Consider the following 23,434-nt stretch of genomic DNA (forward strand, 5'->3'; position numbering starts at 1 on the left):
GAAGGTGGGAGGGCAATTTAACAGTATTTATCCTTAACTCCCCCCTTCCCTGGTTTTCCTTTTACTTATTATGTTCTGAGAACTTACTAAAGATTTAATTATTTACTGTACTGCTTTCCACTTTCTGAACACAAAGAATCTCTGACTCCCTGACATCTTTGCCCTCTCTCATCCCCTTCCAAAGCAGATGATATATTTGTAATCTCACACATGATTTTCAAGGGAAATCAGTAAAACTTGCATTGCCCAGTTGTATATTTGCCTTGGATGGAATTCACCTGGCTCAGCTGGTTTGAAAACATCTCCACTGTCTAAACACACTCTGACATTTCCTATTTTATCTCTAATCGCTTTTTGCTGCTGATGTTAATTGTGTTGCTGCCTGATTGCAGATGACCTTTGTAAATGGACAGTCTTCCACAGCTGTCAATTATTTAATTAGCTCAAAAGGCAGAAGCATATGCTGTGTGTCCAAAGGTTTCATCCCAGCTGAATCTCATGTAACAGACAGGAGGAGTCCATTCAATGTAATTTCATTTGCTTTATTTGTTTTTCTGTAAGAAGTAAAGAGAACAATAAAGTTGGAAAAGTCCAGCTCCAAAATTACAGGAATTTCTGACATTAAAGTTTCTTTTCCAACCTTAACCAAGTATTTCTCTACACTGTGATACAGATTCAACTACAGGACCTGGTACTTTTTGTCTGGCAATGTCACAGTCTATTTCAATATGTATTGGGATAAAGTTAGAGCTGTGCACTGAAGGAGTCATGAGACTTTTATCTCATTTGTTACAAAAATTGAAAGACAGAGTGTGAAAGAGGAAATTCTTATGATTATGGTAACTAAATGGCACTTTAAGAATTAAACTCTGGTTCTGTTCAGCAGATTGCCTGTAATCTGATTTACATATCACTTGAACCAAGTCTCTCACCAGTAAGCACTGGCTGTGTGAATCACATTTTCTTAGTGCTCAGATTGAGATAAGTCAGATCTGCTTAAATGTTGAGCACTCACAGGTGTTTGTGAATGGAGCTTCACTTTCTAAACAGAAAACGCCTCATTTTGCTAAATGTTAAAAAAAATCAGCTGCAAGGGGCAGCTCAGAGGGGCACTGAGCTTTCTTAGATTTTTGTATCTTTTAAAATATTGTGCCTTTATTGCCACATATTAGTTTATCAGCATTTACGTCCCATGCTATTGGAAAAAAATACCCCAAAAGTATTTTTTGAGAAGATACGTTAGAGTGACATGTATTATGGAGAGATTGCTTTGTGCAATTTGTGAAAATAGGGTTTGACCACACTGTATAAGGACAAACCAAAATGCTGAATCTGATTCTCATTAAACATCCTCCCGTGGCCCCACTATATAAGCCTGGCAAGCCAGAGAAAGAGCAGCATGAACTCGTGAGGATGAAGATTGTTCCAGATTGCATACCTACAAGGAACAGGAAGGGAGGACAGGATTAGTTTTACATTCATATATTAATAATTAGCATGACTAAACTCTTAGTATTTCCATTGCAATTTCATGGTGCACAGACCTCTCTGGATGCATTTCTAAAGCAGAGAAAAGTACTACAGTGGCTTTTTATCCCCGTTTTTCAGTTCGGCCACTGGAGGGCAACGTGACCCCAGACAGCAGGCGGAGGCAGCTCTGCAGCCCGCAGGCGTAGGGAGCGGCACCCAGCGAGCACTGCCGAACTGCAGGGGAATTTCTGCACGAGTCTGGCAGAAACTGGGCAATAACAGCAGCAAAGAAACATATGCTCTTACACTTTCCCTTCTGGGGAGATAGATTAAAAAAATTTCTTCCTACATCTAAGATCTGTATTTCTGTTTAGGATTGCTTCACGAGTTCTAAATCCATGGATTAGCCAAAGGATTTCTGCAGGCAGTGAGGCAAGGGCCACTCAGCCTGGTATCAGGAGAGGTGAAAATTTCCTATTGCTAAGTAAGTGAAAAGCCCCAGACATCACTGGAAACAGACCTTTAGCAGACCTTTCTGGATTAGTTGTTAAATCTGTTACAACGAATTATTTGTTTGTTTATTACATTTTATAGGACTATCTGCCATGTAGAGACTGATTCTCTTTCAAACAAATAATTGGGCTCAACTGAGCTCCAGAGCACCTGGGTTCCTAGAGAAGACCAGAGAGATCATGTCATTTGTACTTGCTTTGGGGAAAGCAACAGCCCAGCAAAAGAGTATCCAATAGTGTTTGGATAAAAGTGAAAGCCAGTTTTTATTAAGAGGTTGTAAGTGCCAAGTGGTTGCTGCTGTTTCAGAAGGGGTTGTCGCAGAAGCAGAATCTCATCCATCTTGTTCTCCACGTGCCCTTTTGTTTTGCAGTCTTTATCACACCGCTGCCTCTGCAGTGTCTTTGTTGGCAGCCATTAGCAATCCAGCTGTGTTTGCAGGGTCTCTGGAAAGCGCTTTCATGCAGCAGATTGTTCAGGACCAGCTAGCTGGGATAATTCACTGCATGAAGGATTTGCTTAGCAGATGCACAAGGATAAGCCTTTAGTATCCTCCCCTTCAGTTTCATCCTGCCCTCACCAGCATCATGTATGTTTGCATGCACACACGCACATGCGCTGGCTAATAATCTAATTTAATCCTCACAGCACAGGATTTTGTTCCTTATCCATTCAACTGTGGGACGGGATGAGGAGTCTTCAGCTGCCAAACAAGGCTCTTTCTGAGCTGAGTGGATCCCATTTTAAATTTCTGTTTGCCTGCACCTGGAAGCAGATTGAAATCAGACTGAAAGAATAAAATTTCAGATCTTTTGAAAAATATTTGCTTTAATTGCACTTTCAAAATGAAGCATTGTAGCATTGAGGAGGGGACGTCATGTTTTAAATATTTTAATTCTTGTGAGTTTCCAGCTTGTACAGCTTTGGGGGACAAAGCAGCAATGTGAAAGAGCTTATATTTGAGAGGAAAGAAGGGATTATGTTTGGTTTCTATTTGTGTTAATGGATGCTAACCCATTACACTAGCAGATACGTGACAGTGTCAGATGTAGAGGTAGGGGAATAATAATTTCAAATTTTCTGTCAGTTATTTTATACAGAAATTCCTTGGAAGGGAGTTATCAAGATGACAATGATTTCTGCAGGTTTTTTTGTCCTAGACATTCAAGACAGACATTAAATTTTTTATAACCTTCTATTGAAATAAATGGCAAATTTAGCCATCAAAACACACTTGGTTTTAGGGTGAAACTGGAGCCTCAGAGCAATTCTGCTGTAATCATGGGGCTGGCTGAAGTCACTACCATGACATGAAACTTTTGCCTTGGAGCCTGTTTCGATACTAGAGTCCATCACTCCAGTGGTGTTTAATCACATTAGAGAGAAGCCAGTGCTATAATCACTGTGAGTCACTGAAGGCAGCTCTACCAACACATATTTGGGGAGAACTGAGATACCATTTAGCAATGACACTACGTGTGCCTTGGGATGATACTGCTCATTATATTAAACATTTCACTTTTTTCTTTACTACATGCAGATACGACAAATTATTTCTGCTCCTTTCTTAGGTCACAGAGGAGCTCATTTGAATAAATTAATGAAGGTTAAACTTGCTTGTGTTTATTAATTCTGTATGCCATTTTTACATGGATAAAGTGTTAAGGAAAATCTCCATTATCATGGAAGGATATTCTAGTAATTGCCTGTAATTATAAGGGCACTTCACTACAAATACAATTTAAGTACATCATTAGAAACTGACACTTCCATACTTCAGGACAAGAATGTATTTTAGAAAGGACTGAATAAAAGGCATGTTCTCCTTAGGCTGACTACCCCAGGAGCTGTTGGATTCATGCCCAGCATTGACACTATAAAAGCCATTCAATTTATTTATGATATTTGGGATGATCAGATCACTACTGCAGGTTATTCAGATAATCAGGCTAGAATAAATTAAGCTATATTTGTGTTATATCCTAATGAGCCAGTTTGCTGGTATTTTGTAGTAGAAGTAATTGATTTTCTTACCTTATCACTGTAGGAACAGAAAGTATTTGGCATATGTATGAAGACAGGCAAAGGCACCTTCAAATATATTGGTCTTAATATACCTTACTGCTAGAGGAACTTGTAATAAACCATGCTCTGGGGGAACATGTTGCTTGGGAGGTGGGGGGTTTATCCTATTTGCAGGCAGAACATACTATCAAAATCAGCAGTTATTCTTTTTTATCTTGTGAAGCTAAGTTTCCACCTGGAAGAAATGGGTGGGAAAAGGAGCCCTAAGACAAGGGCATCACATCTAAGATTTGTATCTTAACAGGCTCCAGGTCAAATTCATCCATGGCATATCTAATTTCAATGGATACAAACCACATGAGATTTTAGCTGCTGCACTCTGGGAGTAAGGTTTTAGGTTTTAGCACACTAAAAGCAAGGACATTTTTTAACACAGGGAAAAATGCATTGTTGGCCTGACTCAGGCATTCTTTGTATTTTAATTCATTCTGACAGACCTCAGTTACTGTATAATGACATGAAATTAGGAGAAGTGAAAGTTAATGGAACTGGGTGACCAAGGGGGATACATGAGAGACCCTCAAGCCTCTTTTCTTTGGACTGCTTGTTTGCATGCAAACACACTTCACCTGTTATGTGGAAGGATGCTTAAGGGGGCTTTTTGACCCCCCTGATAATTTACCTGGACCTAACACACAACCACAAACCTTCCGTCATCATTAAGTGGCTGCCTGTTGGAAGAGAAATCATGCTTTAGTAGTTAAGACAATAAAACACTATGTCTATTCTAATTCACCAAATTAATTGAAAATTTGTGTTTCCAGGTGGATTAGCCTCCTGAATTTGATTCAACCCCTCTTTTTTCTCTTTTTCTAAGTTCCCTTTTCCATTCAGGATATAAATGTGCATGGACTAATCTAGGGATGAAAGCACATTAATGTAACTGCCTCCACATTGCCAAGTGCTTGGAAAGAAGTAGGGAGGGCACTGATCCCATAGATAATTCACTGTCTGGGACAAAATGGGGTTGCATAAATGTTGAGACAAATTGTGTCCATCACAGTGGGGTGCAAATACTTTTTTTCTCTCTGTAATGCGATGTAATTGCATGTTTCAGTGTGCAAGAGCACATTGGAGTGGCTTTTCTTAGCTAGTGTTTGCAGTTTCTAAAAGGTACCTGTGGGGGGGGTGGTTACAAGGATCCATGGTGCAACCTCTGCTAATAATCTAGCAAGGAATTGCAGGATCCTGGCTTTAGGATTCAAAGCACTGACCAGAGGGACTAGAAGGGTGAATTCAAGAGACTTGCTGTGGATAAAAGCACATTCATGCTGTTGTTTCAGTCCTCAAAGAAACTAAATGGGGTGGGTAAGTCAGCAGGCAGAATTAGCACCTCCTCTCCCCCTCCTGAGATACACGGGCAGTCACACAGGTGTGCTTTGCCTGGTGGAAAGATCTTCAAAAGAAGTCTCTCAGTGATAACAATTATCTTATAAAATTAATACCTTGCACCTCAGAAGTGAGAACTGCAAATGCTAATGAGCTAATTCTCTGGGCCCACTATCTCCATCTCACCCTGTCACAGCGGGAAGCTGAGTGTCCTTCATTATGTTCTTCACTGGAGGTGGGAAGTCCTCAACACACATCTGCCACATAAGGAATTCTGTTCCCTTGGCTGTGTTTGCAACAGGCATCAAACCAAAAGCATCTTCCTGTTATTTCTAACTGTTGCACTTCCTGTTTGAGGGAATCACCTGCAGGTAGCTTTTTGGCTCAAAGAGCTGTTTTACTGAAACAGTGCAAAGCCTCAGCTAGGAATTTTGTTCGGGTTTTCTGAAGATCTATCTCTCCTTAGAAGAAAGAAGATTTCAAATAAGTGTAATAAGACTATGTGGGAGAGATCCAAAGGTGTCATTTAATATTTAGACACCTTGAAGAACTGCAGTGGTGGATTCTCTTGATTTATGAGAGACATCCCTGAAGTACCCAAGGGTTGTAAGAATCTTCCCAGCACAGCTGTAAATAGCAGCTCCAAGTCACAGACACACACACCATGTTTGTAGAATTAAAAGTACTTCCTGTTTTGGTATGGAAGCGTGTCCCCCGCTATAGATCCTTGGGGCTAAAGCTAAACAGATACCAAATGAGTAAAATGAAATCAAAAGTTTTCATTTGTGAGCTATGAAGTAAAAAAACCCCAGGCCCCAGAGATATATGACAATTCTGGATAGGCACAGTTTAACAAGGGGTAGAACTTAGACCAATTTCAGACACACTTGAAGGTGGATCTTCAGATACAATGAATTCTAATCATTTATCAGCATAGAATGACTATGTCTGCCCCACAGCACTGATTTTAACACAAAGTCAAACAGAAGCATGAGAGCAACACTCCTGTAAAGCCACATACATCTTTATTTTCCACCCAGGCCAGCAAGGATGGGAAAAGGGAATGCAATTAAAAATAACAATCAGCAAACAGTACCTTTACTTAAAAAACATCCAGACTAGAGCAGCCAGAAACACACTCAACAATCAGAGTAACTGGAATTCCCTGCATTCTGACAGTGGCACATAAGCAGAAGTTACTTGGGAGTTTCTGCAAGCGGGGTAGAACGAGACAAAAACTTGTGCTTTTTTTCTTGTACAACAATTGATAATGATTATATATTTTGCAACAGGGAAGCTGCTACAGAAGGTAATGGGCAAGTGACAAAGCTATCCAGTTGTTTAGAGAAAAGTCTGAATTAAACTTTTACAAATAGCACCAGAACTAATCCCAAGCACCAGAACTAATCCCAAGCTTAAAATAGCACCCACCAAAATCAATGACAGAACACCTTGAATTTAGCAGGAGCCAATGCAAGCTTAGTTAAATGTAAAGAAGTAGAAAACACAGGATGGATTGTCCCAGAATATTCTCCAAAATGTGACCTCCAAACCCAGAAGCACACCTGCCACTGCAGAGGGAGGGTACTGTGACTCCTCTGACACTCCTTTGTGTCTTCGTAGCAGTAAGAGGCACAGATTTGGTTTTGTCTCCACTCCAGCCGGCTATTAACAATCATGAAAGCAAATCCTGCAGCTCAGCAGACATTTTACACGGATGTATTCTGTAATGAGCTGGTATTTATCATTGAAGCCCTGTGTAAGCTGAAGGCTCTTTGTGCTACTGACCCCAGCCTTTGGTCTAGTCTTGAACAGCTGCTGTTTGGCAGTGACAGCTGAATTGGGTTTTCTCCCTCTGCAGCAATGCACACTTGCCAGCCATCCTTTCCCCAAACTTGTCTGTTGCATTTTAGGGCCAAGATACACAATCCATCCCTTTCATGCCAGCAGTGTCCCTTTAGGCAAAGCGTGAGAACACTTGCCAGTAGACCTTCCTTTTCCTTAATGCTTGTTAAGCATCACTTATTCCCACCCTCTAGCCATGTGGGAACCTGCAATTGCCATGTGGAGCAGTTATTAAGCAGAGTGGCTGCACTAGGTCACTACAGACTGCCAGCTCTGGCATGGCTCATCCTCAGCATCTCCATTAATTCAGAGGCAAATCATCCTGCCTGATTCAAACAGGCCTGTGAAAGGCATTCCACTGCTTGAACCAGTCCCAGGCATATGTCAGCCCTTTAAAGCCCACTAAACTACCTGACATTGTCTCACACATTGGGGTCTATTTTTTTTTTTTTCTGGAAGTTGGTAATTGCTTTGAAAGACCTCACCAGTAAAAAAGGAAAGTAGGAAGCAACAAACACAGCCTGGCTCTACCTGTGCCCAGGGAGCACCACTGCTTTCTCAGGTAAGTGTGGGGCCAAGACTGCTCTTGATATTTGGTTTGTGCGTTATTCACTGTTAAGACTTCAGCCAATGCTAAGAGGCTCCTTTGACCTCCCAGGGATCAAGGATGCAGCAGATACTACTTATTTCTCAGTGTCTGGACTAGAGGATCAGATGGACTTGTTTATACATCACCAGTTCCCAGATGTTCTAACCAGGACAGTCATTGTAGTCTTGAGCTCAACCTTAAAATGCAACACAAAGTATTAGTTTCTGTGAAATACAGCTTCTGAATGCTTCTTTTTGCCATCCTAACGCTAGAACAGTTCCCCATGATAGGAAGACTGGGGAAGTGAGACACCTTCAGAGACAGGAGTGACCATGCAACTGACAGACTGTATGCCACAACTTACCTACCTACACACATGCAAATGGTGGGCTCCTCTGGCTTGGGGATCACCGACTTTCCAGCAGCACCAGCTGAACTGGAGCACTGAGAAAATTAACCATGTTTCAAATGTGTTACTCAGCCCCCATTAGAATTTGCTACACCTCTCTCTAATTTTGCTCATCTCCTTCCTAGGCCAAAACCCCAATAGTTGATCAAGAAAAAAGAATTTTTCTGCTAGTAATTTTTTTAAGAGACAATTAAATTTTTTCTAGCCTATGGTGGCCACCTCAGCCTGGTCAGGAAGCCCACTGTGAAGCCGTGAAAAATCCAAAAAGGAGGGAAAACCATTATGAAAATAAGACACGAAGGGGGGACAATGTATGATCATTATGATCTGTTGCTCTTCCATATAATTAAGCAGGAAGAGGGATGAGGTGGGGAAAGGCAACACAGATTTCCAGAGCTGAGGCACAGATGGACATGAACTTCTGGACTCCCAATTCTGAAAGGAGAGGTCCAACAGCTCTTCCATAAGAGCAAGCTGAAACCCACAATAATTTGTTTCAGAGCCCTTCGCATCCCAAGAGCCTTCAACTCCACCTCCCTAAATCCAGGTGCTGCAAGTCCACACCTGCATTGCAGAGAGATGTAAATGGATTGCCCCTTCCTTAGGGACAGGCACCTCCTTAGGTGTTTCCTCCCTATAATGCAACTGTTTGCACTGCACACCGTGTATGACTCCTGTAGATGGTTCCTTCCTAGCAGTGCACATATCAAGAGATCCACTGCAGGTGTATTCCAAGCACCTATCTGAGCACCTGCACTTGAGGGATCTTGGTGACACCCCCATCAGGTCCCCACACACCGCATTACAAAGCAAGCCCTGTTCTTCCGTCGTGCAATGGGGCTGTTTCAGGTCAGTGCAGAACTCACCTGCCTTTGTTGGCAGCTATGCTGTCCTCTCCCACTATTCCAGTGGTCTGTGACACTGAACTCTGACAGTGTCTAAGCCGTCAGCCTGCCGAAGTTAGCTGCTTTTGTTGGAAAGACTGGGAAAGGACCCTAAGAAAACTGCAGGAACATCACACATTTTGCAATTTAGCCTCCACCTCTGAATAGGTTCCTATCTCTTGAAGTTCATCCCCCAAGCAGAGACTTCTTTTCACTGTGTCATAGTGCTGAAAAGTAAAGTCTACCTTGACAGAAGTGGACTTTTCATAATATATCTCTGCTACTCCACAAACAGCCAGAGCCCTGCAGACCTGGATTTTCTTATGATTCCCAGAAGCCGTAATTAAGCTACAACACATGAGAAATCCTTGGAAAGCCATGCACCTCCCCACCCAGAGCATGTGAAGCTAGCATTCTTGCATTCTGTGACATTCAAAGAGGACCCTCAGCCCAATACTTTATTCATTAAGTTTGTGTTTAAATATATATGTATATTTTTTAAAAAATCAGTGTATTATTTTCTAGGTGAGAACACTCGCATGTGACCAAAATAGTCATCCAGGACAAAGGCTCAGACTGCTGAGGTCTCAACCCCCTGTGCAGAGCTCTTGCCAGAGAGACTACCTGAGATATTGTCAGAATCAAGCAGCTCGACAATGCTGTACGGAGAACAATCTTCCAAGCCCAGCTTGCTGCAGAGCCAGCCACAGAATCCTTTCTCCATATCCCTGACAGCGTGCCACCAGTACCCAAAGGACCATGCTACCTGGGCTACAGCTGAATACAGGCCTAGGGAGAAAGAAACAACCATAATTATAATTGGGTAGAAGATAATCAAAAAGGGGCAAAAGGTGATTTTGTGCCAGAAGGTCCTCTCTTCATTGTACACCAAGAAGATGTTGTACCATGTAATGGTTCCATAGTAGAATGAAACCACGAAGGACACTACAAAAATGATGGGGAGGCAAATGATGGTCCAGAGGACGATGTGGGGCCCTCTGTCTAACCCAATATCACACTTCTTCTTCTTCTCAGGTACATCTTCTTTAGGAGGTTCCTTTGACTTAGCCAGTTCCTGCAGCTCTTTATCCGTTAGTGTGACGTGGATATCCACCATCTGACCTTTCTTCTTTCCCCTGGTGATTGTTCCAGTCAAGGTGACATATCGGCTGTCTAAAGGCATGTTCCAGACACCTACAACACAGATAAACTCATCTACATCAGACTTATTTTCTGGACAAAGTATTTTGTGTAAATCCTCAAAGACCCCAAAGACAATTAGATAGTGCATATGGAGTTACAGTTAAAACTAAATTTAAAAAGATGGAAGGCAAGAAGCAATGCAGTATGAAGAAAATTACCACAGAAGAAAATGGAAGAAGAGCTAATGAGGAAAAAGACAGGAATTCCAGATGATAGAAATCACAAGGGAGAAAACTCCAGGATCTCCACTAGGGACAATTCATGAAGGGAAAGTGCTGCAACAGAGTAAGTCAATTGAAAATGGTATGCCTGTTTTCTCTGTTTACTTCATAGATTTATTGCTGAACAGCATGGACACTTGGGATTAATTAGATAAATACCACTGAGATACTTGTTTTGGAATAAGCACATCCACACATGGAATTATACCTGAATAGCTAGTATTTCACTTTACATTTGCGTTGTATCTCAATCCAAACTAATTTTTGAAGGTTAGAAAAACTTAACAAACTGCCATAAAATTATATTTGCAGTCTGAGAGATCAGCAGAGGCACCAAACTGGACAGTGCTGGTATATGTGTTAAAGCTACAAAGGGACTGCCTTAGCTTTCAAGTGACATTGGTATTGGATGGGCCATGCAGTGGTACTGGCCATAAACTCCTCTTTGGGGCTACAGTGTATTTCCTCCTGGTTTTAATTCTGACTAGCTTGGAAGAGGGTCTTCAGAAATTCTTAAAAAGAGGCTGAGCAGCTTGAAGTGCTCTGCAAAAGTAGGATGGCAGCAGGTAAGCAATGAGGATAGGGTCTGGGATCATGGGGGAATCTAGTGTATCTGGTGGAACAAGAACATTTAAGCCCCTCTCAGCCTGCACTGCTGACTCACAAGAGTATTTAGCCACAGGACCTGCCTTCCACACTTCCCTGAAAAGGTACCCAGGGCAGACAGCATAAGTGAAAGTGATTCCAAGATCCCCCATGATGACCTTACCAAATAATCACCCTTTAAGAGGAAGCAGTGCTGAGTATATGCAAACAGAAGGCAACAACAAATCCTAGATAATGAGTTAAATTCCCTATCAAAGGTAGAGCCATTAACTCCATCTGCTTCCATCCTTTCACTTAACAGGCAGTTATTCAGGTATGGACAGTGGCTTGATCACAGCCTAGAATGACATCATTGACTTAATGCTTGCATAGCACTACAACCAGCACATCAACCCCAACCAGCACATACATTCAAACTAAGACTGTAGCAACAACCAAACTTTGCTAGTTTGAGAACAAACTAGCAAAGAACTGAAGGAGACATCCCAAATCAGCCTGTAATGCTTTCTGTTTCAGAACACTTTCATGTATGAACTCAAGCTCTCCTTGCCTGCAGTCTTGGAGAGGGTTGGTCCCACAGTCACTTCTATTTCACTTTAGAGCATGATGGTATCAAAAAAGCTTATGTGAAGTGAGAGTTCTCAGGACTACATACCATCTGTCATAGACTGACCCAGGAACTTGGAGCCTTCCTCAGAGCTCCTCTCCCCTCCTTCTTCATCCACCTGTTCTTCTTCCACCTTATTGTCATTTTCAGACCGATACACTATTATTGACTCGGGACGGGACTCTTTCTTCTTCTTTTTCCTCCGGTCCATAGTGGCCTCCCCATCAAAGGTCACAGTGGTTGCCACAGCCCTTCTCATTGTGCCACAGCGAGGGCTCTGGCCTCCGGACTTGCTGTCCTTCTGCACGGTCTCCTCCATCCCGCTGCTGCTCTCAGTCACCTCACCTGGCATCCTGTAGCACCTGTTTCCAATCCAACAGCACCAATCCTGCACTTAGAAGTCATTGATTAACAATGGTCCCATGGATGCTGTGTTCTGGTTAGTTGTCCCACTGCTGGTATCCAAACTATGCACTCCATTCCCAGCCTAAAATGAGAGAGAAGGCTGAAAAAGTGTCTTTGTCTTACCAAACAGAAAAGATTGGCAGAATTTTACTAAAAAGGGTTACTTTCAAGTGGTTTAAATGTCATCTGAAGATCTCTATTACTGTCCTTACCATCAGTTCTCTTACATGGATACATGTTTTGTGGTATCTAATCTATCTTGAGTCTTAGGGTCCAGTTTTCACTATAACAAACCAAAGCTACTGGAAACAGTACTAACATTTAGAAGAAGGGATTAAACATAGCCAGCTTACTGGATGAATTTAACATTCCTCTGTAATGCTGGAAACAGAAGACAATAGTTTTGGCCCAAATGCATCAGAATAAAGATTGAAACCACAGATGAGAAAGAAGTTAACTTAAGGGACTTAATTAAGAGGTTAATTTAAGGGACTGGCCTACAGACAACTGCAGCAGGAACACTGTGCTTGTCCAGCATTACAACAGCTATACTGGTGCCAGCCTTTCTCATTTTGATTGTCTAATAATTTACTCCCCTTTGCAAGGATATTACAAAAAATAATCAAATTATGTCAAAATCAGTGATGTTTCAAACTGTAACAGTTTAGCAAAACGTAGTGTTGCCATACTTTAAAAACACAGAATATACAATGGATTTAAAGCAAAATTATTATTAAGGTGACTTTGCTGGAGAGGGAATTGGGAACCACAGTAAATTCTTCTGATTGCACAGAGAAAATAACACAAGTCTTCACAACTCTTTTTAGCAAAAATTAATTTTTGCTCCTCATTCAAGCAAAGTTAACAGTGATATCAAGTGAAACTGTCATCCATGGGAAAGCTGCCTAAGTAAAAAACACATAATTAAACATGCATTGAGGCAGACAAATCCTGCTCCATGAATATGGAAAAAGAATTAATGGTTCTTGGATTTCATAACATTTAAGGAAACTGACTGTGCCAAGTATTCATGAAGCATTTAGGTACAAATCTGAATACAATGAATAATATTTTAACAATTCAGAAGAGCTTTGTTGAACATTTACATGAACATTTGTATTTAAAAGAATGCATGTGACCAACAATTATGCTTCTACCTAGTAAATGAGTCTTTCCTTTAACAGGAAACTAAGACACAGGTATCATAGTTTATAGCCTACATAATGCTGGGGAAAGAGTTTTGAATGGATGACAGAAAAAAGTTGAGCATTTTTAAATTCAGCAGTATGGTCCTGGTCTTCCCACAGATCTAAGATTTTGCTGGTGTGTTTTAAATTTTGTGCAGAACTTTAGATCAACTATTTATGCCTCCTATGCTCACACTTACACATACCACACCCACACAAAACTTGTAATTGTATCACTTTAACACCTAAGACTGTGCCCATTTGGCTCTACGGAGGCTTGAATTCAACAATTCAGATTATTTTGGTGCATGAGAGAAAATAAATCTTCTCATTTAGACATATAAAATGGACTTAAAAACCCCTCAAGATTCAGCATACCCCAGAAGCCAGACTACTTCTAAGTCACTGGGCAGACAATATTTTTAGCTCTGCAGCATGGCTGGAAAGAGTCTGTTTAGATTGCCATCACCTGCCTTAAAATATGTATGCCTAAATTAGCAGACATACTGGAAAACAGAAATTCATGTAAGCTTTTGTTTGTTGTTTTTTAAAAAAATGCCTTCACAAGTAAATGGAATGAATTTATGCTATGGAATAAACTGTCTCTTTGTAGTGAATTCATTCAGGAAGTACAGTAGGCTCTAACATTTTTCTCTGAAAATCAGCTGTAAAAATTCATGGTTTGTATCTATAAAACCCTAAAATTAACTGATTTAGCCTAATAAGCCCCTGAGACAAAAGTCAGATTCTGCTTCCAAAAGTGAGAAAAACAGGCCTGGAAACAGAGAAACCAAAAGCATCACTTCTGCAATAACCTACTAAAAGTCTGGGGAACAGAAGTTTCTTTGATTCCCAAAGTTCCTGGCTGTAGTTGCATGTTCAGTCCCTACTGACTTGAGAAGGGAATGACTTACAAGTAACATTTAAAAATAACACAAAGCTACAAGCAAATATCTGTAATTGGGCTTTTTTTTTTTTTTTACCTTAAAGTTGATCCAGCTGGGCCTTGCTTAAACTCATAGTGGATGATAAGCTCATGTCAGTTCTCAGTGTGATGCCAAAGCCCAAAAGCCTTGACTGTGCAAGGAGCAAGGTGATGTCCCTTTTGAATCTCTCACAGATGAGCACTGGCAATCTGTGTCCTGTTCTTGTGCTCACCACACAGGCAGAATGCTGATTAATGTCCAGAAGATGCCTATGACCCTATACCCAAGTTATCTTGCTATGTCTGATGTTCCCACCCCACTATAACAGCTACCGCCTCTGTGAATTACCACCAGGACTGCAAACACCTCCACAACAGGGTAATCTGAGAGTGGCAGCTCAGTCTCTCCTCTTGCTGATAAAAGGAGAGGGAATGGGGGACAAGCCCCTAAGAAGCACTGTTGCTGTGGCTGAGTCAAAGCCCTTGGGATAAAGAAATGAAGGAGGCCAGATTATTCTGTTTAAGGCACAAGAAGGTAAAATCTGATGTCAGTCTGTCTACACCAAAACCAAAAGCATGTAGGAGGTCCTTGTGACCCAGCAGAGGAGGATGAAGCAAGTTAAAAAGCTGAAAGATGCAAATACAGGGCAGATGTTAGGTAGGTGTTTTAACAAAGTGGGTAGGTGTTCCATGGTATCTATCACCGCATGATAAACTGTCACGGGAAACCTCCAAATCTGGACTGCCTACACTGGCAGAATTTTGGTCACCTGTACTTGACCAGAAGAGGGGGAGTCCTCTGGTCTACATAAGGGAGCAGTCAGATTGAAGATCACAAAGATCCCTCCTGATCTTATGCCTGTTCTCACAGTACATGCATATTTTTCTCTCATTGGTTTCCCAATGAAGCAGCTAGATTATCTCCTGCCAGCTGGTCCAGAACTTCTGAACACAGCACTTCAAAATACCACCATCAGCCCTACATCCCACAGCAGCGCTGCTGAGTTGAACAGGTTCAAGCTTCAGTCCCAGTTTTCTTGGGAATATTTTCTCTGTAATTGTAAACAAGAAATGGGCTCTTGCAGAAATCACAGTAGTGTACAAAGAGCTTAATTTTCCTCTCTTCCTTTTCTTTACAACTTCTAAAGATAAGGCCAGCTCTCAGCACTACACAGCTGTCCATAGCACCAGTTCCTTCAGCCACACACCAAAATCTTCACCCTTTAAAAGCCTTGCTGTGGAGCTGAAACATTAACAATTGCTGTGCATCTCATACCAGCAATGCCTCCCACGTGGGAACTCAGGGGCAGACAGGAATCTAATAACTGTCCACCGTGGGAGGGAAGAAAAAGAAATGGTCATATTTCAGAGACAGCAAGGAACAGTTTATTAGCCAAACAATTTGTTATTAATCTCCATATGAAAACAGATGGAGAACCCTGGGGAGGCTGCTCTGCAAAAACACTTTGTCGAGCAATTTTTAGAAGCACAGTCTTCTGTTACTATGCAGGAAAGCTACGGCTGCTTGTGCTTCCTGTGACAGTAATAGTCTTTGACACACAAAACAGGAGCCTAAAAGCTTGGCCTTGCACCATTTAGGTCAAAGGAAGCTTCTTCCATTGGTTTTCAGGGTTTGATATTGCTGCTAACAGAAGAGAAATTATCTGGTTTGAATGCAGATGGGAAGGAAGAGCCTCCCTGCAAGCTAATAAAATCCTTGATCTTAAATCCCTGCTACAGCACAAGTAACCTTTTTATGACTGCTCAGAGCAGACATGAGAGGAAAAAATGTAGACAGTAAGCAGCAAAGAGCATAAATTTTTATTTTTATAGTAACATAAAATGTACAACACATAAGAAGAACTGGCACAGCGTCTTCACTCACATCATGCAGGGGTTGTCTGCAAAAACAAAAAAACAACCTGTGCTTTAGAAACACTATGATTTATGCAGGATGGGGAAGAGATGAAGGGAAATCTATCCCAGAGACACACTTGAGACCTTCCTAGCCACAGATCTTCCTTTGCTTGTGGCTTTTACTCCATAACCTCTGCATCCCCAATCCCATCTCCACTCAACCCCTACCTCTGATTTTGTGCATGTGCGTGGTTTTGAGCATGCATGTTACCCAAAGGATCTTCTCCAATCCCTAGTATTTTTAAAGGGCTGGCAAACTGTACACATGAAAAATAGGTGGCATTAGATGCATCCAGCTGTTCAGGACAGAACTGTCTGTCACCAAGCAATCATGTTATGATGAAATGCATCGGTCTAATGCAGAACATGCAGCCCCTAGGCCCTAGAAAAACATGTGACAAGACATATATAAGAAAACACATTTAATTCACATATTATGTAGTAAAAGGGCTGAATGGTAGGGCTCCCTCCACAGCTTTGGATCTGTTTTAAATACCTAAATGATTCCACATTAGCTTTCATACATGTATCCTCACCTGCTAAAACAGAGGATGTCTGTTTCCTCTTTATTTCATGGTGAAATAGCTCAGACTAGATTGTACAGTTACTTGACACTAGCAAATAATCAAGGCTGTGATGAATGAATTAGACAGTGAGGCAAGAACAGCTCCTCCCTATCAGTACCAGGGTCTGTGCAGCTTGTGGTGAGCTTGACAGGGGGATTTATGTCACTGAAAATAATGAAATGTTATTTTTAGCCATACAGATTCTTCACCAAGCAGCTCCTTCTACAGGAATGAATGTCTAAGAAAGGAGGGAAAAACTACCCCTCCTGGCAGTGGCTGATTTTAGACTGCATTGTCTGTGTAACAACAGCAAGAAACACAAAAGAAAACATCTACCTCTACTACCCCAGCAAGGTAAAAGAAAGAAAATACCAAAGTTCAAAGTTCACACCCATCTTTCTCTCCCTGCTTAATCCACAGGCTTCCAAGCACTTTCATTTCCTGGAAAGAGGAACAAGAAAAAATGACCATGCTCTGGGCATACTTCCAAGCAGAAGGAGACTTCAAGCTGGACTGCCAAAAGCAGAGGATGGCACTGAGCACCTGAGCAGAGGGGATAACACAGCAATATGACTCAAGCCACCAAAAACTTTACAGGTGTTTGCTAGTGGAGTCCCCCCATTCTCCATGTCTTCCCCTCAGGAGCAGAGGGTGCTAAAAGCTCAAGCTAAAACCAAAGGGAGGCGTGGGCAAGCAACATGATTTCTGTGGGCAAGCACTACCAGACCCAAGATTGCTCAGTCCCTCCAGTTTATTACAGGCACACAGCTCCTGCCTGTTGACAGGTGCCATTAGTGCCAGCCCTGCACCACACCACGAGCCAAACCTGCTGTGGCCAGCTCAGCTGTTTGACCATTAGTGGAGCTGCAGCAAGACTGGACTTGCTTGGGAGTGGATTAAGGGTTTCCTGGCTCCTGGGGCCATGCTGGGTAGCTCAGGACCCTTGCTCTCCCTTCCATTCTTCCATGAGACACCAAACTCTTGCTGACAGCATTCTACAGATACAGACAAAACACCAAAAAAAGCAGTAAAGAGATGCATTTCAGTGTCACTATATTGTTCATGAATAACATTTTCCAAGGATATTTTTAAAAGTCAAGGACATTTTACAGAGTATCTGTTCTATGAATCAGTTCTTTTTATTTTCCTTTGCTGTTTCATAACTTTTCCAAATGTCACAGAACAATAACTGCTGTCTAGATCACTAATTAATGAAAACTGGAGGACAGCATACGAGAATAGCTGAGCATTTTTATTTTATAGTAAATGGAATGACCAATTAATTTTCTTGCACACCAACTTTTTAAAAGTCCCCCAACTGTATTAGTCTACCTTTTTTGGAGCAAAAGCCTGAAATGCTATCTTGCCCTTGTCTTCCCACTTATTTAAACAGACTGCTAGAAGAAAGAGAAATTGAGATAAAAGAGACAAAGCTTCCCACTGCCTCCACATGGATGATATCTGTTTATGTTTATTATATTATGCTAAAAATGTCAAGGAATGGCATAGGCACATTAGCCTTTAAAGAGAACAAAGGCTTTAAAAGGAGCCTGATTTGGAATTGGAAGGTTTGAAATCTTCAAAGCAAACCAAGCATTTAGATATGAGTCTTGAATAAACTCAAAAGTCCCTAAATTTTGTAGGAAAAATTAGGTTTCAACTGTACAGGCACATTTTCTTTGTTCCCCTGCTCTACCCCTCACTTCTGGATTTGCCAAAACAGGCCATCCTGCACCTTGAAAAAGCAGGTGCTCATTGCAAGCCCTGCCACATCCCCCAGGTCACTGCTGGATTACACTGTACTATAGAAACACCTGAACAAAATCCATCCCACCATCTTTAGTCAAACATCCTGCCTCCACAGCAGTGCCTTTAGGCTGGGATCAAGTGTAGCATCTATTTTTATTGCTATAAGACCCAGCCTTTCCTTGGCTGGGATTGGAAGATGCACTAGGAAATTGCTGCATACACAAACCAGAGTTGTGTCTCCTCCCCTTCAGGCATCCAAGCAGATGCCTAAAAAACAGAAAAAAGCAAGTAAGTAGTACATGGAAACAGAGCTTTGACTTTCCCACACCAAAGTGCAGAGAAAACACCTTCTACACAGCCTCTACACACACAAGTGGGAGTAAGAAACATTGGGAGTTGCTCCAAAGTCATGAAACACCAGTGGTGGGTGTGAAGCACCTGTACTAACACAGGACTTCTGCTACTGACCTGACTGCAGAGAATGCCAGTGAAGAGCTCCAAAACCTGCATCATGTAGTAGTCTCAAGAGCAGATTTTAATGCATGCTGGAGTCTTTTCTGACCTTTACAATAACTAGAAGAACCCTGGTTAACACCTCAGGCTCTTTTTCCTTCCTTCCTACTCAGAAGATCCCTGACCATCTCAAGTCTCAGTCCCCTTTCCTGCCCTGCTCTGTGCTGGCAAAATCAACCACCCCAGTGCTTTAATCTGACAAAATGAGGAGAAACCACACATTGCAATACCTGCAATTAGAGAGGAAGCAGTTGCAGCCATACAGCCTAATGGAAAATACAGTCAATTGTAAATCCAGTCTGGAAAGCATTATCTGAAAAATACCAACAACAAGCTACATACATTCTGTGGTTCTTCTTTAGGCAAGATATTTGGGGGCTTCAAATCAGATCTTTCTCTGAGTAACACCTGGCTGCAGCCCAGGAGTTGCTGGAGAACACAACTGCACAGAGTTACAACTGGTATATCCCCCTGGGAGTGGTTCAGGATTGTTTAATGCATTGCACAGTAAATATAATCTAGGATATTTAGACAGTATCTCCAGCAGCAGGAATTACTTGGCTCAGGGGAGTTGTGATTGGATACAAGTGCAGATAGAGATCTGTGATGCCAGGATATTAAAAATGCAGCACTTTGAATTGCAGGCAAGTGAAAGCTTCAGTATCATTAGTATGGCACTAGCAGGGTGTGTGATTGCTTAGAAAATCTATATACGTACCTGTTTCAAACTGTTTGATGCTGATATTCTGTATCTCGCACCACTGTGAACTCTGTTCTGAGTGGGATGTCTGTCTTGGTATCTCCTCCATTTATTTTTTTTTTTTAATCACTGGGATGAAATTGCTAGGGATAATGATAAAAGATTGTATAATCCTGATTATGTTCTAGTTAGACTGAAATCCCCCAAAACATGGCTGAGAGTAAAGTGTCTTTTCAGAGAGGAAGTCCCCAAAAAGATGAATTGACTAGAAAGCCTGAACATCAGCTGGGGCTGATCAGGAGGCTGTTCTGACATGGAAACCTGAAGTCACAAAACAGAAAGGCTCTCACTTGCTGTTGAGAGATGATGAAAGGAAAAGCAGCCTCGGGAGATAATGTACAGACAGGAGGTGAAAGTAGCAGGGATTTCCAAAGAGTTGCATAATCCCATGGAAATGTCCAGAGAGGTAAGGACAAGCTCACACCAGCTTTCATTTGGTTTTGTCTCAGTCCAAGCATTTCTTGTAACAGGTATGGGAAGGGAAGAAATTATTGTTGTTACAATTGTGGTTTTTGGTATCCCACGAGAAGAAAAATATGAACCTGGAGCACCTATAAGAGTGGGGTCTGGGAAAGCAGAGGCTACTGGAGTGCTTGCCTGCATTTTTCTGAAGGCTAACTAGCAGAAATCCTCTATGAAAAGCTGTCTCTAACCTTAAAATTTTATTTCAGGCACTAAGATGCTTTTCATTAAATCTCCTCTGCCCTCACTTCCTTGTGAGACTGCTGACCAACCCCAAGGATACCTCTTACAGGGTTTGGATCCTGTGGAGGTTTCTATCCTGTCTGGACCCACCCCTTTTCTCACATCAGCTTGGTACTTAACTACTCTTGAAACCTCTCCCCTTGCAAACGTGTATTCTGAGCTACAGGAGGGCACAGACACCCTGAAGGATAGCATGCCATAAGGAATTCTCAAGGCAGTACATATCAGTGCCAGGATTTTTAAAGTATGGCAGTGTACTGGACTGGCAGGAGTCATCAACTGAACAGCTGAGCCATAGGCTGGCAAAGCACGTCAGCTTTGGACAAAAGTAGCCTTTTCTGAAAACGCAGAATTTCCTATTCATCTCAATAAATTGAACTACTTCATTCAAAGCCAAGACACAATCTGGGGGCTGTAAAAACAGGAAATCTAGTTTTTTCTCTTCAATATGTAAATAAAAATGTAGATGTTCAAGAATGACATATGCTAATCCTACAACTCCAAAGAAGCTGACAACTGGAAAAAAACTACTGGTTTTTTTTGTCATTTTGACTTTTGAATGGTTGATGTTTTAAGCAATAGTTATACCAAGGCAAAATAAGTCAGATGTTAAACTTAAAAAAAAATAAAATTAAGACTCCAAGGCTTTAAATGCAGATTTATTTTCTTCCAAATGCAAGCTGACACATACTGAAAAAAAAAATAAAAAATAAGCTGTATAATCAGACACTATTTTCTAACACATAAAAATTCAGAATCTTAACACTAAGTTTATAGAGTACCATCAATATGCAAAAGCTTTATGCTTACTGAATTTACCACTCTCTGTGTGGAATGACAGACCGACATGTTTTAATGCTATCAATAGAAGTAACATTCCTTTGTGATTAAGAAAGTACAAGCATATGAGGAGATTAAAATTGATTTAGTTAATAAGATTTTCTTCCTTTCAGCTGAAATAATTTTGAATTTCAACAATAGGGGTCAAATCGATTCACATAAAGGTACAATTTGAATCCTTGGTTCAAAGGCAATGCACACAACAGTGAAAAGAAGATACTGCTTTGCTGAAAATGTCCATGAGCATTGGTTATCCCAGCTCTATTTCTTGTGGATACATTTTGTACCAGAAGGGGCTACCCTCCACTGAATTCCAAGGAATGGATGTTTCCTTTTCCCTCCTCCTGCCTCTACAGTCTTTATGCCTTTCCCCTTTCTCCTCCCACCCATCACTCACAGAACCTTAATGCATGTGTTCAGCCCCTTTTTTATGGCATTTCCGTAGCTACTGGGAAATACCAGAAACCAAGATATATCCTGATAGGGGAAAAAAATTCTTTGATAGTGCTCTCCAGGAAGAACACTGAAGTCAAGGAAGTCACATGAGTAGAAAGGCCCACTGGATTTTCCTTGGAGCTATGCAGCTCAGTTGGGATGGCAGGCAGGCTGGAATATGAAGATCTAATTCACTAGCACACATGAGTACTTCTCCTGGGATTAATTAATGATTGCTCTGGTATGGCCTGCCTAAGGTATGTAGAGCACCCAGAGACAGTTAATGGGGATCTGTGAAATCTCAGACTGTGAAAGATAATTAAAGGAAGGGAAAAAATTTTTTGCAATGTCACTCACAGTGCTTCATGTTTTGCCTCAAGAAATTAAAATGCTTTAAACACTGAAGTATTCTGCAAACATTGACCCACCTGAAAAGGGCAATTTTGTCTAACAGTTGCCTTATTGGCCTAAGTCACCATGCAGAAATCCACCCCTGTCTTGTCACCCTTTGGTGAATGAATCTGGACACACTGTTAAAACTTCTCCATGCCTTCCCTCTCATACCCTTAAAAGGAAGGCATACAGCTTCCCTAGAAACACACTGAACTTCAGAATAAAGATGTTATGCTAAAATTGTCCCCGATTTAAAGTATTAAACCTTGAAATATGCTTTTGGAAAAGTAAATAATAAAAAGTACATTTGTTTCATAAATGAGAATCCCAAAACAGACTCAATGATTCTACCACTTTACTTACATGTCTCAAAAAAAACAAAAAACAAAAAAAAAACCAAAACCAAAGTCACTCTCTTCTTACATTAGCCAACTCTCCTAAGGCAAAAATAACAAGCCAAAATTGAGACATACTTTCAGACATCTCTTCTATTGAAAAGGACAGAGGAGATGCCTGGAAAGACACTGAACATGCACACACATGCTGCTGGGCACATCAGCGCTGGTTAAAATCACCTGGAAAGGACAAAGATGCTTTGTCACTTCACTGTGGGACAGAAAATAAAATAATGTTTTCTGTCCTCTCTGTCAACTGAGCTTAGTTAGGGCCATTTTAAGGGGCCGGGAGAGTGGGGACGGACACCACCACCACAAAGGCATTTTAGCCCAAAATGACTCTGCTGGGGACATGGTAAACGCGATCACCTCAGCCTTCACGGCTTCTTCCCGACAAAGTCCGTGCCCAGAGAGAGGACTGCCCGCGGCAAGCGCACACCAGCACCTTCCTCTGCTCCGTGACACCCTCCGGGCTTTCCGCCGGCTGCTCCCGCTGCTCCTCAGGGTGCCTACCCGCGTCCAGGGGAAGGTGACCGAAGCGGAATAGAAAACCAAGGCGACCCATCCCTTGCAAGCAGACGAGCCCGCGGCTGCGGGCAGGTGGGCGCTCACTGCGGGGCTGCAGCGGCGACCCCGCGGCGCCGCCGGAGGCACCGACCCCTCCCAGGCGCTCAGCGGTCTCTACCCCGCGGGGTCGGACCCGGGCGACACCGACAGCGGACAGCCGCCCCCCGTGCCTTACCTGCCGCCCGCGGTGCCGAGCTGTCCGCGCCACAGGACCCTGGCACCGCCGCCACCGCTCCGCCGTCCCCGGCGCCGAGCCCCGGGCGGGCGGGGCCGCGCGTCACGCGGCGGGGCGGGCGCGGCTGAGGCGGGCAGGGAAGGA

At 42.1% G+C, this 23,434-nt stretch overlaps 1 protein-coding gene across 4 annotated transcripts; it reads right to left on the minus strand.

Annotated features, from left to right (window-relative positions):
• Window positions 1-6,397: 6,397 nt before the first annotated feature.
• Window positions 6,398-23,377, minus strand: TMEM169 (transmembrane protein 169). Of its 4 annotated transcripts, XM_015634379.3 has the most exons (5): window positions 23,291-23,377; window positions 11,807-12,245; window positions 10,027-10,315; window positions 9,746-9,910; window positions 6,398-8,024 (listed from the first exon to the last, which is right to left on the minus strand). In XM_015634379.3, exons 2-4 carry the CDS (start codon window positions 12,108-12,110, stop codon window positions 9,763-9,765), a joined length of 741 nt encoding a protein of 246 aa, XP_015489865.1. In that variant the 5' UTR covers window positions 12,111-12,245; window positions 23,291-23,377; the 3' UTR covers window positions 6,398-8,024; window positions 9,746-9,762. The 4 variants fall into 4 exon arrangements, with proteins under 4 accessions (XP_015489865.1, XP_015489863.1, XP_033372083.1 ...); XM_015634377.3 differs by having other exon boundaries at window positions 9,746-10,315; XM_033516192.1 differs by adding an exon at window positions 19,739-19,863 and having other exon boundaries at window positions 6,398-10,315.
• Window positions 23,378-23,434: the final 57 nt, after the last annotated feature.

The sequence above is a fragment of the Parus major genome, chromosome 7 (assembly GCF_001522545.3).
Source record: "Parus major isolate Abel chromosome 7, Parus_major1.1, whole genome shotgun sequence".
Lineage (NCBI taxonomy): Eukaryota > Metazoa > Chordata > Aves > Passeriformes > Paridae > Parus > Parus major.

Coding starts and splice junctions, on each gene's coding strand:
- TMEM169 (XM_015634376.3), bottom strand. CDS start 12,110: ATGCCAGGTGAGGTGACTGAGAGCAGCAGCGGGATGGAGGAGACCGTG. Junction 10,316..11,806: donor GGGTCAGTCTATGACAGATG/GTATGTAGTCCT, acceptor TCTGTGTTGTAG/GTGTCTGGAACATGCCTTTA.